Source organism: Hydra vulgaris, chromosome 12, assembly GCF_038396675.1.
Source record: "Hydra vulgaris chromosome 12, alternate assembly HydraT2T_AEP".
Lineage (NCBI taxonomy): Eukaryota > Metazoa > Cnidaria > Hydrozoa > Anthoathecata > Hydridae > Hydra > Hydra vulgaris.
Genome location: NC_088931.1, coordinates 72211274 through 72229289, shown reverse-complemented (window position 1 = coordinate 72229289; position 18016 = coordinate 72211274). Strand labels below are relative to the sequence as shown.

Genomic DNA, 18016 nt, shown 5'->3' with positions numbered 1-18016 from the left:
ATATAGGTTGATGTTTTTTTTAAATAAATAATAAATTTGTTTTATTTTGGTTCCAAAATAGCGATGAGCCTGGTTTAGCTTAATTCTACTTTTTGCTAAATCGATTATATTATGAATAATTTGATTTGAATAAATTTATTAAAATTAAAATTGAATAAATTAAATGAATAAATTATTATACACAATTAGGAAACAAAATGTTAAGAATAAAATGTTAGACAAATATTTAACATTTTATTTTTATTTTTAGTTTGCTTTTACAGGTGGATATGCAAACATTATGGGGAAGTAATGCCCAGTGTCTTAAAGAGAGGCAGAGGGTTACGAGACAATAGTGTTCTAGCAAGTGGTTGTAAGATGGCTATTTATGTAGCCTATAAAAAAGATATAAGGAGTTATTTTATTAAGAAAAAAAATTTAGTTCATAACCATCCACATGGGCCTGAGCAATTCTTTATGTATAGTTCGGAACGTCAACCAAAAGGAGTTCTCGAACAGCAGACAATGCTTCTGCTATCTCATGGTGCTAATCCTACTCTTGTAACAGACAATTTAAACAGACATGGTTTAAAGACAAGACCTCGTGATATTTATAACATAAAGCAAAGAATGAAATTTAAAGGTTTTTGTTTTGGTTGAAACTTAAATTTTAAAATGTATGTCTTTGAGTTATTCTCTTTTTTAAATGATTAATTTTTTTTCTTATCAAATAAACAGGTCCTGCTCTTGATGAAATTATTAAAGTTCTGGAATTACCGAACGTTATATCCCATATTGATGCCGATCTTGATAGAAAAGTAGAGTGTATCTCATGGACAACAACTGAACAAATAAAATTGTTAAAAAAGTATCCCGAGTGTATCATGCTTGATGGTACCTATAAGGTTTGTATTAACCTAGGTTTAGTGTGTGGCATAACATTTAAGGTTATACTTTTCCTTAAAACAATAGATATTTTAAAAAATTAATAAATTGTTATAAATAAATTTCCTATAAATATCCAGATTAACAACTTCTCGATGCCATTATACACAATGGCTGTTGTGGATCAAACTGGCATGGGGAGACCTGTAGTGCAGTCTTTAGTTTATCGTGAGGATCAGTCACATCTACAGCTCCTAATGACACATGCTAAGGAATGGGTCGGGATTGAAACTTTTCATAAGTCAATATTCATGATTGATAAAGCTCAAGCAGAAATATCTGGTCTACAGTCCGTTTTTCCAGGAAATAAAATATTTCTTTGTCGTTTTCATGTAGCTAAAGCTTTTATTTATCAAATTAAAAAGGGTAGATTTACAACTGACGATCAGGAATTATTATTCAAGGTTTGCAATTATAATATTAGTGTTTTTTGTTGTTTACCTTACTCACTATTTGAAAATATTTTTATAAAAATATTGTAAAAATGCAACTGTATATTCACTTTTATATATAAATATTTTTTTAGGCTACACAGAAATTAATTTATGGTAATCATGCAGCATGCACTGAAGCCTTGTTAAATATTGAAAAAAATTTCCCAACGTTCTATGTGTATCTTCAAGAAAACTGGCTGACAATACCAGAAATGTTTATGGGTCACTATAGAAAAGGTCTATTGCATTTAGACAATCATACTAATAACAGACTCGAAAGGTACTTATTTTAAGAGTACTTAAATAATATTAATGGAAAAGTCTTGTGATAGAAAAAGTTTTACATCAAACAAAACCATGATTTTTTACTAAAGGAAGACTAAATTTTTTTAAATTTTGAAGTAAATTTTTTTATTAACTATTTTACAATTATTTTTAGAATAATTAATATTATTATTCTGATTAGATATCATAGAACACTAAAAGATGTTGGCCTTTTGTCACGCATGTCACCTGGAAATCTTATAGATAAAATTCTTAAGGTTAATAGAGTGCAAATAGAAAAATCTAAACATGCAGACTTTGACCAGCAACTTAAAGTTAATAATAAACTTCCAGAGCCACTCAAGTTTTATTCGCGTCATGTTTCTTCTTTTATTCTTCGTCATCTCATTGAACAGTATGACAAAAGTGTAAAGTCTGATTTTAGTTTATATGAGGTTATTACTTTTTATTGAATATAATCCTTTTTTTATTACTGTTTGATTTTCAATAAGGCTGCAAAAAATTATTATTCACTTTATGGTTTTGTAGGACAGTGATTCATTACAGGTAATCCATCGTCAAACAACTTTTTATAACATAATAGACTGGGTTTGTGTCTGTGATGCTGCATCAGGGTTTGGAGTGCCATGTGCACATGTTCTTTTTGCTCTAAGAACTAAGAATGTTACAGTTAATGATCTGGAGTTGATTCATAAAAGGTAACCTTGTGAATTATAATATCTTGCTGCAAGAGGTAGGTGCAAACTAGTTTTTTTGTAGGGTTTCTTGTTCCAGTTGATGTATGTGTATATTGTGACTACAGCTGTTTTAGATAAATATTACACAAATAAATATTGACGTTTTTTCACAAAAGCATGCAAATAAAACACATTTGATCAAATCAATATTAGCAGTTTTTAAAGGAATAGGATAATATAGGTCCGTATTATTTCATTATATAACTTTATGACCATATTTAAGTTTCAATCCACTTATGTTATTGATGGCTAAACTAAAATTTATTTGATTAACAATCAATTTACAATTTAGTAAACAAAACATGTATTGTAATGTGCACACAATATACAAGTTATTGAATGTTCTGATTTTGTTTATTATAAAAGAAGTTATTTTAACAAGTTGTCTTGTCATTCAGGTTATCTAAGAAGCAAAGCAAACAATGATGCTTTGATACATTAATTGCTTTTTTTTATTGCTAAATTGACTGTTTGTTATAGTTCAATTAAATGAAAGAATTGATTTTATTTAATTTTTATTTAAATTTGTGAACACTGAAATAAAGGTTTTTCAAAACATTTTTCAACTTCACACTATTTACTATTTACAGAAATTATTTACAATATAATTGATTTATTTAGATGGATTTCACGTAATCCTGAAGTAAACCAGGTAAGTTTTGACCAATCGCCATCTCATATTACCTCAAGTATAGAATCATTACCTCTCTGTTGTGCCACATCCAAGCAAAGATTTACTACAGCAATGAGTTACCTTCAACCAATAGCCTCCTTGCTCTCTGAAATGCCACCCCAAAAATTTGAACTTGCAATTACCTTGTTAGAATCTATTAATCAACAATGCATTTCTGGTGAATGGGAACTTATGGTATGTCAATGGATTTTACATGCTTTCAGTTTATGAATCATTAAAGAAATGCATAAGAAAACTTTTAAATTTTTTTTAGTTTCAAAGTGATCCTTGTCTTGAAGGTTTTACGTCTACAGAAGATCAAAGTGATACTTGTATAAAAGGTTTTACACCTACAGAAGTTCTATCATCAAAAGAAATTTTAGAAGTTCAGTCAACTTCAAGTGCAGATTTTATGTCGACCCCACTTGAATGCAGAAATAAAGAAATATCTGAAGCATTCTCTCAAAAGCCACATACAAATTTAGTTTTAAGGCAACCCCAGCGGAAGCCACCTGGCCGTGTAGGTAAAAACAAACAGAGACTTTTTGACAAACCTTTAAAAGTATTTGAAAAGTTGGGTTCTTTTGAAAAAGATCATATCCGTCTCTGTTGGTTTGTAGAAAGAACAGTTGCCCAGCAGGTTTTGCATGAGAGTGCTAAAATTACCACCTGCCAATTTTTAAAGCATTTATCGAATAAGATAGCAGATAAAAGAGCAAGTCTTGATGACATTAAGCAATATTTTGAAGAGGCTGCATGGGCTGAAGTTATCAAACAATGTGAAGCTGTGAGCATTAAAAAATGGCCATGTCAATTATGCGGGCAATCTAAGGCGGATGGAAAAAGTCAAAAATGGCTTCAGTGTGATCATTGTTTAGATTGGTCACATTATGTTTGTCTACAAATATCTTGCAAACCTAAAGGGTATTGGTTCTGTGCTCAATGTAAAGTAAGGAAATAGTGGAATTTAGGTTCATAACATAAAATATTAAAACATGTTTGAAATATCTATTTATGTTGCGATATAATTTATTATTTATTATTTATAGTAATGGTTAATATATTATAAAGAGCATATTTATATCTAATTACATTATTAGGAGCATACTTCATATTTATTTATATTTATTTATTTAATGTATCATAATATAAATTAATATATTATAAAGAACATTAGCTTTCAATTAGCAATTAGCTTCATATTTCTTCTTGAAAAAATTTGAATGTAGAAATAACTTTTGCTGATCTCTGCATATTTTTTGTTGCAAGTTACATTTTATTGTTTTTGATTTTTGTTATTTATTAGCTTAAAAAAATTAAAGTTTATTATTATTTTTGTTTCTTTGGGAGCCATTATTTTAATTCATATTTTAGAATTTTCTAATTTCTGAATTTTGTAGATTTTTGAATTTTAATTTAAAGTTAGTAATTCTAGAAATATTGGTATTTTAATAAATTATTAGCTTTTATTATTAGAAATTGCTGTGCTATTTATTAGAGCATCAGGCCTCGGCGGGAAGCGAGAGTTATAGCGACATTAATGCAATAACTATCGCGTCATTATTTGAGCTTTGCTTAGTCATATGATACATTATGTTATACATTTTATGATATATTATAATATAATATATCATATAATCTATAATGTAATGTATCATAGTATGTATCAAAGCTAAAAAAATGATGCAAGAGCTCTTGCTTCCTGCCTAGGTCTGAACATTAAAATAACATTTTTTAGACATGTTATTAGGTATTGTTCTTACTTCAGTGCTTAACTTTGATAACGTTAATTTTTTTTTCATATTGCATTCAAGAATTTTTTAAGTTTGTTGTGTAAAGTGATTTCTTAACTGTGCAGTTAATTTAGTTATTTTTGATTTTATACCTTTCCATAAAGTCAATCAACTTGAAGTTTATGTTGGAGATTTCCTGTTAATTTTTATTTATTGGATGACTCATGATAATATACCTCATGGAAATAAGTAATGTGTAACTATTAGTTTTATCAATGTTGTAAAGATTTGTAAAATTAACTATTTTCTTTAATTTAGTTATGAATTAGTCTGGCATAGATAAAAGTTGCATTTTTATCATTACGAAGTACAAGACTTAAAGTTTGTTATATCTTTATTATTCCCAATATTCAACATTGCATTATGTTGAAAATATTGGAAACCATAAAGATCTATGAATTGAAAACTACAAACTGATTTTTAAAACGGAAGTTATAATATCTTCAATGTATATTGTTTACTTAAAACTACACAATGTTATTCAACAGCCCCAACAACGAGTGCTACATCAGCAACTGCAGTATCAAACAAAGCAGGTAAATTGATTTGTAGTTTTTATAAGTGGCGACTACTCCTTTTTTGTATACATTTTTTAACTCTTTTTAAAACCTTATTTTGCAACACTTTATGTCCTCTGTAATGAGGATTTATCATTTTAGAAAGCGTTAATGGAACTATAGCTTTTTGTGGTAGCTATTTATTAGGGGTGTACCGGATATGATATCCGGATAATCCGGGATCATAGTATAACCGGATATGCAACATATATAGCCATCGTATATCTAGCTATAGCCGTATATGTAATATTTTAGATAATCGTTAATCCCACCTGTGTACATACTTTTATAACAATTAGGAATTAACTGTTTTGAGTAATTTTTATAACAAAAGTAAAAATTAGGTAATATAATGAAATAATATAGTAATTGCGCAAATTTAACTTCTGAATGAGTGAACTCTTGATTACACAGGTCTGCAAAAATCATAAAATTATACAAATTTAATTAATCTTATGTCATAAAATATTTTATTTACGTTATATACAACTATAAATCTTTATAAAATCTGTTTTTTTTTAGTTTCGAAGCTTTGTTAAGTGCTTTTTCTCTTGTGGGACGTTACATTTTCCTTAAGCAGCATCCATTAGTAGTCGCCCATCATACTTGTATCCAATAGACCTTGATACCTTCTCTCCATTTCTTTGATATCATGGTGAAACCTCCCAGCTTGCTCATCACCCACTGCACCAAGATTTTTCGGGATAAAATCCAAATAAGAGTTCAAAAAATGGAGTTTTAAACTCATTGAGCAGCCCAAATTTTTTTAAATTGCACAACATATTTTCTACAATATTTTTAAAATCCGAGTCCTTCTGATTCCCTGTAAACTTCGTAACTACATCTTTAAAAGAATTCCATGCTGACCTCTCAACATAGTTCGTCATGTTTTTGAAGTTGTTATCTTCCATTAGCGTACGAATGTACTGACCAACAATAACTCTCGAATAACTTACAAATGAACCAACAAAAACTCTCTCCTTCAGCTTTGCTTCAGACATACCAGGAAACTTGCTTGAAAGGTGTTTTAATGTCTTACCATCTTTTAGCCTTCACAAACTGCTTCATCATGCCAAGTTTGATATGGAGCGGTGGTAGAAGAACCTTTTTAGGATCAACCAAAAATTCAAAGTGCACGTTTTTCTCTCCAACATTCAATGTTCTTTTTGACCACAATTTCCTGTTCCAATGATTAGCTTTATCACGACTATCACATTCACACAAAAAACAAGGAAATTTTGTGTAACCAACTTGCTGTCCAAGTATCATAGAAAATAATTTAAGATCCCCAGAAACTATCCACTCGAATTCTTTGTACTTTTACTTATCTAAAATCTTTATGATGCTTATCCAAGATTTATACGAGGAAGTCAAATATCTGGTGCTATGTAGTATTATTGGAAGTAATCATTGTGTTGTTATTGTTGTGATGTTTTTGAGTTGATAGACAGCTTGACTTACCTTCCCGCTGGTGTCTATTGTTAAAAACGACTATTATTTAGTTTCATTACTGCAACTCACAGCCTCTAATTAACCACTAAAAGTCAAGATAAAAGATTTTGCTATAGAATTTGGTTTAAAGTTAAATTTTAATTTTATTTTTAAGTGTTGCCAATAGGTTTGCTTTTTCAATCAGATTTTATAGTTTACTTTTCAACAAATACTTTGAAACCATTGTAAAATTTATGTAACAATGTCTCAGACATTATGTCTGTTATTTGTTTATGGGTACGCTGAATAAGTGCGAACTGGTCTAAGTCTGAAGCAGTTGCAAAACCTATCATTACTGCAAACTAGCATAAGTGCGCCATAAGAATTTGCAGAAATCGGCAAAAGTGCGAACTGGTATAAGTGCGATGCAGTTGCACTGTCTGGCATAAGTGCAAATGGCTTAAGTGCGCCAAAAATAATTGCAAACATTGCCATAAGTATCATAAGTGTGAACAAGTCATCATAAGTGTGAACATCAAAATTTTATTAAAAAGTATTTAATGGACTCCTGCAACAAAATTAATATATATATATATATATTTATATATAGTAAAAAAATATCCCCGACAATTCATTTACAAAGATATATTCCTTAATTAGTTCCATTCTATTAACAACTCCCTGTTTGGGTTCATTAATATGTGCCTTTGTTATAAAGTTTTATTAATAAATTATTTCTTGGGTTTCTGTTTTTTGGTTTTTCACGGGAAGGTAGTGAATTTTTATGTTACTTAGCTTCGATGAACATTATGCCCTTAACTTTCAAAATAGTAACACTTTTAATATTATTTTTATAAATCTCCATATTAATTTTCACTGTACGTAACACCAAACTTTTTTGATAAATACCGTGAACTAAATGTGAAATAAATTCACTGTACAGTGAATTTTCACTGTATCTATCAAAAACGCTTCGTTTGGTACAGTGAATTTTCACTGTATTTAGCGAAAAACGCTTCTTTAGGTACAGTGAATTTTCACTGTATTTAGCAAAAAACGCTTTCTTAGATACAGTGAAAATTCACTGTACCTAACACCAAGCGATTAAATAAAAATAACTACATAACTTTTTTACAACTTAAAGTTGTAAGCAGAGTCTTAAATGTAATTTACAAATGTATAGTGTCAGCCCCAAACAAAAGTATATATTGGACTATTAGAAAGGGAATGGAAAAAGAGATGGGCAAACCACAAACAATCATTTGTAAACAGAAAACTACAAAATTCAACCACCCTTTCCAAATACAAATGGAACTTAAAAGAAAACCTTAAAATAACACCCAGTTTATTTTTGTAACTAATTAGTTACAAAAAAATAAAAAAATGTATTTTTGTAATTGAAGCTGTGTAAAACAATGTTTCGTTAGAAAAAAAGAATTCTTTACAATAATCATTAATAATATTAAAATTGAAGCATTTTTACTTCCAACCAGGAGAACAAAAAACGAAAATTATAAACTAAAAAATCTTTAATTATTACCCATAAATGAAAAACATATATGTAATGTTGTAAATACTACCACTTTTAAATAAAATTTAATTAAAAATAGGACATTTTTGCGAGTGATTAGCCATCTTTATTTTAATAAGAAGTCTTATTTGTCTCGATATCAAAACGAAAGTAAAAAGACATGTTGATTTAACGTTATTAAATCAACATTAGTTTAGAGTAATTCCACGTCAAAACAACCATTTTTTTTTTTAAATGCAACCCTATGTCTTTCGATTTTTTTTATTATTTTACCATAGTTAGTACATTATAAAATAAGATAAATCCCAAAATTTCAAGGTCTAACTCCCAACGGTTCGTGAGTAATGGTTGTTTTAATTTTGGCTACTATTATGGTTTTGGTCGTTTTCCGCCATTTTTAAATTTACATTTCTCCTTATAAAATCAAGTCTATAAACATTTGAGTTCTAAAAATAAGTGACTTAGTTTATTTCTAGGTGAGGAATTTGTATATATAAATAAAAAACTCATTTTATAATAAAAAAGTACCTAAATATCAATTATAAATGTTAAAATAACGGACACCTGCCCCAGTAAAATTTTTAGGTGTGCAGTAAATTTTTTAAGCCTAAAATTTCAAATTAGATCATTGTATGTTTGAAGAACATTTTGTGAAAAAATCATTTCTGCCAAACACATAGTTTAAAAATTAAATGAAAAATATTACAAAAAAAGCAAATATAGCATATTTCGCTTATCGTAGTATTCAAAATAAATAAAAATGATGCATACTTGAATTGATATACAATTTTTTATAATATATCCATTAAAAATTATTGATTTACAAATATATACTTAATAATTTTGTTAAAATCCTTTTTTGAAAGTTCATATTTGTCTGATATTATTTTTGGTGCACTTATTAATGTTATTATATTAATAAGTGCACCAAAATGTTATTGGTGATTGGTATCCGACAATAATCATTCCTTTTCGGCCAGAAAAACTGTTCAAATGGACCGTGTGGATGCATAAACTTTATTTTTATATCATTATATTCTTCATCTTTTTCTTCAACTGCTGCAATTCACCAAAACGAGTCATGTGTACATGCGTAATATTTGCATTTCTGCATTAGCTCAAAATTTATTAAACTTTGGTAACTTGATTTTTTAGTTATATTTATAGATTTTGGATTTATATTGTTACTAGTTTTTTTAAATAACATAGATGCTTTCGAAACTGGTATGCAATGGTGAAATCCTCGACTTCCTGGTATTGTTTTTCCCTTCTCAAATCGTTTATTTTATGTATTTCTAACATTAACCATAGTTCCTTTATCAATTTTAAAGAACTTTATTGTGAGCGTTTTTTGAGTGCAAAATTCAAACATTGCATCAATTGTTAGTATTTGATTTTTCTTTGGACGTTTTCTTGCTGTTGTTCGTTTAACTGTATCACCTATTGCATCACAAGAAGATTTGCCATGACTGGTTGCAAAAAATATCCATTCAGCTTTCAATAAAAAATCTTCTGAGTGATGGCATAGATTTTGAAAATTTTTATACTGTCCTCCACATCCATCAGAAAAGTAATACAATTTGAAAATTAAAAAAGGGTTTCTTTGATATAATTACATAAAATATATTTGAAATCAAATTACCTTTCATTTTTTTTATGCACTTTATAAACATTACAACAATTGCCATTTTTCTTTTCAAATCTTTTTCCAAAGTAGTGAAAATGGTGACTACAAATGCTGAGTAGTTCTTCACAAGCACGCAACTCAGATCTCCATAAAATGTTTTGACGAGTATCAGTGTTTAGGTCATGTAGTAAAAAAATCTCTTTATTTCTAGAGTATGAGGTTTTATGGCATTCTGACTTCAAAACTTTACCAATATCACATGAAATCATTTTGATAATGAATTAAAAAATGTTATACTTGCAAGTTCAAAAATGCACAAGTATTAATTACATTATTTATGTAGAACTAATTGCAACATTTAAATTAGATGAATATGTCTGAACTCAGCAATTAAACTTTGATAATTGGAAAAGACAAAGAACCAAGGAACAAAAAGGAAACAAAAAATGCATTAAAAAAACTTTCATAACTTGAGAACCACTTAGATTTAGATTTAGGTAGGAATTATCATTTTTTCCTAAAGTACTTTGGCGAAAATTGAAAAAAAAATCAGAGAATTTAGGGTTGTATGGCCTGGTTGTTTTGAAATGGAATTACTCTTAGGAAAAAAAATTGCACGTTTAATTCAGGAGCGGATTCACGATTTTTTGGTGTTTGAGTTAAATAACTTCCAGGTAAGTTCTATATTCCAAACCTTTGAATGTTCATACTTATGTTATTTAAAGATGTTTTGCAAAAATTTGCGCTGCAAAGAACTTGGGAACAAAAAAACCCTAAAAATTAGAAATCTAAAACGTGGGGAAATTAATTTTTTGAAATATGAATTCTAATATCCTAAACTAGGTAGAAATTTCATTAAGGTAATAAAATTTCATTGAAAAATAATGATTTGTTTAGAAATCATACCTAATTAAACAACCCTCTCGTTTTGAGGGCGTTGTAAACTTTACATGGTTATACCTTCTAAATGCCAAATGATTTTTTGACAAAATTTTAAAAATATGTACAATTTTTAGTCTTATTAAAGTAAGTAATTTTTCTGTTTGGAAAAATCAATTCCCTTCACGTTTGGGCGGATGATTTCTACTTTTTAGGGTATTTCTGTTCCCAGGCTCTTTGCAACGCAAACATCCTTAAATAACATAAGTATGAACATTCAAAGGTATGGAGTATAGAACTTAGATGGAAGTTATTTCACTCAAACACCAAAAAATCGTGCTCCGCCCCTACAATTATATATACATTTTTAGTACAAAAGTAAAATATTTACAAAACTATGTATTTGGCATAAATGATTTTTTCACACAATGTTCTTCAAACATACAATGACCAAATTTGAAATTTTAGGCTTTAATAATTTACCGCACACCTAAAAATTTTACTGGGGCAGGTGTCCATTATTTTAACATTTATAATTGATATTTAGGTACTTTTTAATTATAAAATGAGTTTTTTATTTATATATTTAAATTCCTCACCTTGAGATTAACTAAGTCACTTATTTTTAGATTTCACACGTTTAAAGGCTTGGTTTTATAAAGAGAAATGTAAAATTAAAAATGGCGGAAAATGACCAAATCAATAATAGTAGCTAAAATTAAAACAACCATTACTCACAAACCGTTGGGAGTTAGACCTTAAAATTTTGGGATTTATCTTATTTTATAATGTACTAACTATGGTAAAAATATAAAAAAAATCCAAAGACATAGGGTTGCATGGCCTGGTTGTTTTGACATGGAATTACTCTTTATTAACAATAAATCAACGTGGAATAAACGTTGAAAATTCTGACGTTGATGTTTCCACCTCGATAAGACGTTGAATCAACGACTTTTTCTTCAACGTTAGTTTATCAACTACAAATCAACGTGAAATAGACGTTGAAACTTCTGACGTTAACATTTCAACCACCCTAAGACGTTGACATGACGTCGTTTGCTTGCTGGGTATGAAAGAGTTAAAACAATGCGCTATTGTTCGCTTCCAAACTATATCTTTCTTATAACTATGATTAAATCAACATTAGTTTATTAACAAAAATCAACGTGGAATAAACGTTGAAAATTCTGACGTTGAGATTTCCACCTCGATAAGACGTTGAAACAACGACTTTTTCTTCAACGTTAGTTTATCAACTACAAACAACGTTGAATAGACGTTGAAAGTTCTGACGTTAACATTTCAACCAACCTAAGACGTCGACATGACGTCGTTTGCTTTCTGGGGTTTATCTAATTGATAAAAGCCATAAAAAATTTTTGATCAACTTTTGACCTTAAATACTCCACTGTGCGTCGGTTCACGTTTACAGTCATTGATGGTTCATTTTTTATGTAGTTTTACACACTTTAGCATTTTTTTAAATATATATATAATTTTTATTAGGCATTTTAATCAAAATACTTATAAATTATCTAATAGTGCAAAAATAAACATAAGAAATAGTTAAATAAAAATTAAAAAAAAAAGTTAATGTTAATCGAATAATTATGAACGGTAGTGTTCTTTTAATACATATGTACATAGACAACAACATTCATTTTAAGCATGTACATTTGTTTTGAACATATTTTAACTTTTTCCTTTTTAGATCGTCAAAAATTACAGTAAGAGTATCATCTCATGCGTCAAAAAAATATAACTTTATGAAAAAGTTCAAGCTTATTGAAGTCTTTTTAACCTCATATATGACTAGCATATTTGAGATGCCTAAAGCAGTGTAAAATATGTCCAGCAAGGTTTTAAGGTTAACGTATTGTTTTATTTTGACTTACACGACACGACATTTGACCTCCTTGGTTTTGATTCTAGATCTTGAAAATATAAATAGAAAATCAATTTTTATACTAATATATTTTAACATCTAACAATATTAATTTTTGTTAAAACATTACTTTTTAAAAAGAATTTTTTTTTTTTTGAGAAATATATATATTTTTCTTTTCTGGTTATAAAGGTGCTTCATAAAGATATAATGTTTTCTGTCCCTGAGACACGCAGAAGAACATTTAGGTAGAAAGTTTAATCCACCTTCCTTACCGATGTTGCATAAATGGTCAGAGCAGCCATTGGCCAGACTATGTAGTAAGTCCTTTACAGTGACAGATCTAGGGGGGATAGGGTATGCTCCCCCTCCCCTCCCAACACCAGAATCTGAAAGTTTTTTAATTTCTTAAATATCGAGGATCTTTTTTTTTTTTAGGAGATGCAAATGTGATACAAAATACAAAAATATTTCCTGAATCCGTCACTGGTTCTTTGTTGGAACAAATTTTAAGTTGATTTTGGTTAAAAGCAAGTTTGTCAGAGTTTTTGAACACTAATGCTAATCTCATAATTTTAGATCAGCGTTTCTATTCATAATTTTACCCGCTCATAATTAAAAAAAAATAGAAAAAATTAATTTTTTACAGTTTCAAAAAAATTAAAGCTGTAAGTGAAAAGTGAAAAATGTATTAATAGTGTTTCTCAAATTTAATCAAGGTGTTAGTTGTTTTTCTGATTCGTTTTCTTGTTAATTATATAATAAATTGGTCGTTAATATTGTGGTTGGTTGTATTGTTAATTATAAAACAAAGCTTTATTTTTTAAAGTATAAGATCGGTTTTGACGTAATGACTATTTAAATTTGCCTTTATTTTTTGATCTAACTATTCAAAAAATTAAATCTTAAATCTAGTTATTTCAAACTCATTGCCAATTTGCCTAAAACAAATACTTTTGTTAGCAAATATATTAAGATTGATTTCGTAGATTTTTCAGCAAAGATAGTTAATCAAAAACTAAAAAACCTAAAACCTATCACATCATTTGGACTTGACGGTATACCAAATATACATTTTTAAAACAGTTAGCACATATAATATGTACTCCGCTTTCGTAAATATTTGAACAAAGTTTTACGTCAAGCTTCTTACCAAAACAGTGGTTTCAAGCTCCGGTTTCCCCTATTTTTTAAAGAAGATCTACTTCAGATGCTAACAATTATAGACCTATCTCCCTCACTTGTACTAGCTGTCGTATCATGGAAAGTGTTGTTAGTTTAAGTATCGCTAATTATCTTAACATAAATAATCTAATAACACCTAATCATCATCATTTTATCCAAAAGATTTACGCGCACGAATCTTCTAGAGTCAGCTAATGACTTGATTAAAGCTTTAGATAGCAATTTAATTACAGACGTGGTGTACATTGATTTTCAAAAAGTATTTTGGCTCTGTACCCCATCCAAAACTTTTGAAAAACTTGCAATGTACTGTCTAATAAATAACCTTTTTCATTGGATATTAGCATTTCTTTCCAACAGATATCAAAGGGTTCTAGTTGGAATTTCACTATCCAATCAGACCAACATTATTAGTGGAGTTCCACTGGGTAACGTTTTGGGTCCAAAGTTATTCTTGTTTATATTAATAATCTACCCTCTATAGTAAAAGATCTTAACAGCTCTCTAATGTTATATGCTGACAATATCAAACTATGAAGTTTATTTAAGGATGATGATTACAATCACAATCTTACTGTTGCCATTAATAAAATTATCTCTGGTGAAAAAAATGGTAGTTAAAAATAGCCAATAATAAGTGTTTTACTCATAGAATAGCACCTACTTCATTTCGTACAGATATAAATTACAACTATCAGTTAGAAAATCATAACTTTACATGGTCTACAAACCCAAAAGATCTTGGTGTGACCATAGATTCTTACTTAAATTATAATAATCATATTTCAAATATCGTCCGCGCATCAAACATTCAAGGATATTTATTCTTTACGAACTTTTAAAAGTCACAATCCACGTGTTATCGTAAAAACCCACACTAACTACATGAGACCGATCTTAGAATATTGCTCTCCGGTTTGGTCGCTAAACCGCACTGAAATGAACAAAGCAGTGGAAAGAGTCCAAAGACGTTTTACCAAGAGAAATGCTAACCTAGAATTCTTGGTTTGGAACTACTAAAAATTCATAGCCTTAAACTAGACATGATTGCACGTTATAAAATTCTGAACAATTTAGTTTACCTAAATAAATTAAGTTTCTTTTTAATAAACAACTATATTTACACTGGAGGTCACAATTTCAAATTACGCCAACTAAAGTGTAAACTCGATGTCCGTAAATACTCTTTCTCACCCAGGCACAGTGGCGCAAAAACTCAAAAAATTGGCCATAATTCAAAATTTTACAAAACATAAAATTAATTTTTCTTTTTTTTTTTAGTGAACTTTACTGCTTATTTTATTTAAAAATATATAGGTTTGTTATTTATGTTTATTAACAGGACCGCCACACGCATTTAAAAGACGTCATTTTTGTAATAAATTTTCATTAAAAAGTGCAGAAGTTATAATTTCAATTTTTTTTTTTTTTCAAATTATTCATAAAATAATTTGTTTTTGTCAGTATGTTTAAGATATCTTAACTTCTACGTCAAAAAGATTTCACCTACTTAAAGTGAAAAAAAAACTTTAAAAAATTACTATAAAAAAATTCAAAAAAAAAAGCATCTTTTTGTAATTTTGAATTCGCTGTTCGTTTAAAAGACATCCTTCTCAAGCTAATCTAACTCAATCTTTTTTAAGTTCTGGTTATGGTAATACCTCATTAAAAAATTAAGCTGCATATATTCATGCATTATGATAAATTTTTAGCTACTAACACGCAACCTTTTTTTTTGCTCAAATATTCTCAATGTTTATAATTCGTATAAAATATATATAAATGGGAAAAATTTAAGATTTTTTATAAATACCAATAATTAAGTCATGTTGCTAGGTTAAAAAAAATTTACTTTTTTGCTTTAAATGATTAGATACGTTATTATTTTGATCGTAAATTTTTTGAAAAAAGGCATTTTTTCACGTATTTTATTTATACTGCCCGAGGGGTAAAAACATATTTTATTATATTTTCCTATACTATCAATGTTATATGACATTCTTAAAAAAATTCAGTTAAAATGATTAAGTTTTATAGTTTTTCTAACAATTTTAAAGTTAAGTACTTTTGATGCATTTATCGATTTTTAGTATTATTGGAACCGCTTTTATTTATTTCCATAGAAACGAATTTTCTATTTTAATCAGTTACACAAAAAAGTATAATATGAATAAGATCATAGTGCTAAGACAAAAATAACATTTATAAATTTACATAAAAATAACATTTATCAAAATGATAATTTATTTAAAATATTAATCATAATAAGTGCCAGGTAAATCAACACTACTCTTTTTTTAAATCTTGTAATAATTCACTAAAAAAAGCACTTTCTCCTTCGTCTGCCACTTCTTCCTAATCAATCTCTTCTTCTTCGTCTGCCTCTTCTTCCTTATCGGTCTCTTCTTCTTTATCACTCTCTTCTTCTTCAACTTGCTTATTTATTTGGTTCGTTATTTCCTCGACTTCATATTTGCAAACACTTGTTAGATCATTTTGTATTCCAAGTTTTTTCTTGTAAATCTATTTGTGAAAGCATTTCGCTTGTGAATTTGAGCTTCTTAACCATTGCTTTGTTACTGCTTTCAGTTTACGTTGAAATAATAGGATCACTTGTTTGCAAACATTTATTAAGCATAATTGGTTTGTCAATACTCGGCTCATTTTTTGGAATATTTATCTCTATATTTCTTATACTCTTTGATTCTTTTCTCAGCTGGATCTTCTGATAAAACTCAACAAAATTCAAACAATCCAGGCAGATGAATATTTGGCATGACGTGAACGCTGTGGATTAGTAATTTATGTACTGAAACTGGCTTGAAAAACCAATTATAGGAAGCAACATACCTTTCAAAAGGTGCTTTACAGTCGGCTTCAAATGTGGAAAAATTGATCTTTACATTTGAATTTATAACACTCAATATAGTGTAGAAGCTACGAATCAATTCAACATCAACCCAGATAATCTCGCTAAAAATCTGGGAATTTTGAAATACTTTTCGCGACGTATTATCGTCATTAGTTGCGCCGTCACCACCTTCTTTTGTTTTGTCAAAAAGAAGACCCAGACGTATTCGAAATACAATTTGAATGCAATGTTTTTGGTCTGAAGCCAACTTTTTATGATACTGATCTCGGATTTGCCATGTCTTGAAATCAAGACGATAAGCAAAATGAAGTATGCATTCAAAACAACGAATCCAGGCATGCAAACTTGATAGACCTAATTGAAGACTGTCTTTATTAACAGTTTGTTCTTTTTCGCGAAGAACGGAGTTCATTTGCTTTGGTGTTGCCAAACAAATATTGCAGGATGCTGAAGATTTTTGACCACATACAGCATTAGCAGCTTTGCCGTCTATCATGGTAAGGACTATATTATACTTTACTCTAAGTTGAACTAATTCGTTTTGCTCATTTGGTACGCTTACTATTATGTCCTTTAATAATGCTATTTGATTCTATATATACTCTTTTTCTTCTATCAACAAATTGTAGTCTACTTTTTTGAACTGTAATCTAATTGGCATACAAAAACGAGAAGAAGAAAATTTTTGATTTCTCCAAATTGAACTGGACGGTCCGCCAGATGAAATCAATGCATTCTTAAAAGAAAGATCAAGTGGAACAAATGTTATTGCAAACATGTGCTTATCAGAGCTGCTATCGTCCAAATAATATCGCTGTTTGTTCATGCTTTGTCCAGAAACACCGTCAAAACCCCATTTCCCGCTTAGGACAAATGTTTTGCTCAAAGGTTCAATCAGGTTTTTAATTTTATATTGTACTAGATCTAACTGCAGTAATCGACAATTTTTATGATTTAACAGATCTTGCAAAGGTACCTCAGATTTTGATTCCGTAACCGTTATATTTTCAGGATAGCATAGTTGTTTAGCTTGAAGTATTTTGCGATAGCTTGGATATAGAACAGCATTGTGCTTTTTGGCATTATTCCTAAGCTTTTGATAAGCATTTCTGGTCAAAACTGTCGAGATAATTAATGCAAGAGAATCCTCAGGAGTCAATGGCGATTTCAAATTTTGCTTTAAATTGTGGTTTAAAAACT

The 18016-nt window shown here is 28.9% G+C and overlaps 2 protein-coding genes across 2 annotated transcripts; both read left to right on the top strand.

Annotated features, from left to right (window-relative positions):
* The first annotated feature begins 255 nt into the window (after nt 1-255).
* Nucleotides 256-2639, top strand: LOC136088989 (uncharacterized). The gene is made up of 6 exons (XM_065814336.1): nt 256-622; nt 718-884; nt 1005-1328; nt 1451-1638; nt 1825-2077; nt 2172-2639. The coding sequence occupies exons 1-6, from the start codon at nt 292-294 to the stop codon at nt 2343-2345; spliced, it is 1437 nt and encodes a 478-aa protein (XP_065670408.1). The 5' UTR covers nt 256-291; the 3' UTR covers nt 2346-2639.
* A 230-nt stretch (nt 2640-2869) lies between these two features.
* On the top strand, nt 2870-4151 carry LOC136088990 (uncharacterized). Its single transcript, XM_065814337.1, has 2 exons — nt 2870-3248; nt 3328-4151. Exons 1-2 carry the CDS (start codon nt 3126-3128, stop codon nt 4012-4014), a joined length of 810 nt encoding a protein of 269 aa, XP_065670409.1. The 5' UTR covers nt 2870-3125; the 3' UTR covers nt 4015-4151.
* The last annotated feature ends 13865 nt before the right edge of the window (nt 4152-18016 follow it).

Excerpts from the sequence above, each read along its gene's own strand:
- LOC136088990 (XM_065814337.1), top strand. The coding sequence starts at position 3,126 with ATGAGTTACCTTCAACCAATAGCCTCCTTGCTCTCTGAAATGCCACCC. Across the intron at positions 3,249-3,327 it reads CTGGTGAATGGGAACTTATG|TTTCAAAGTGATCCTTGTCT; the intron begins GTATGTCAATGG and ends AATTTTTTTTAG.
- LOC136088989 (XM_065814336.1), top strand. The coding sequence starts at position 292 with ATGCCCAGTGTCTTAAAGAGAGGCAGAGGGTTACGAGACAATAGTGTT. Across the intron at positions 1,329-1,450 it reads ATCAGGAATTATTATTCAAG|GCTACACAGAAATTAATTTA; the intron begins GTTTGCAATTAT and ends ATATTTTTTTAG. Across the intron at positions 1,639-1,824 it reads ACTAATAACAGACTCGAAAG|ATATCATAGAACACTAAAAG; the intron begins GTACTTATTTTA and ends TATTCTGATTAG.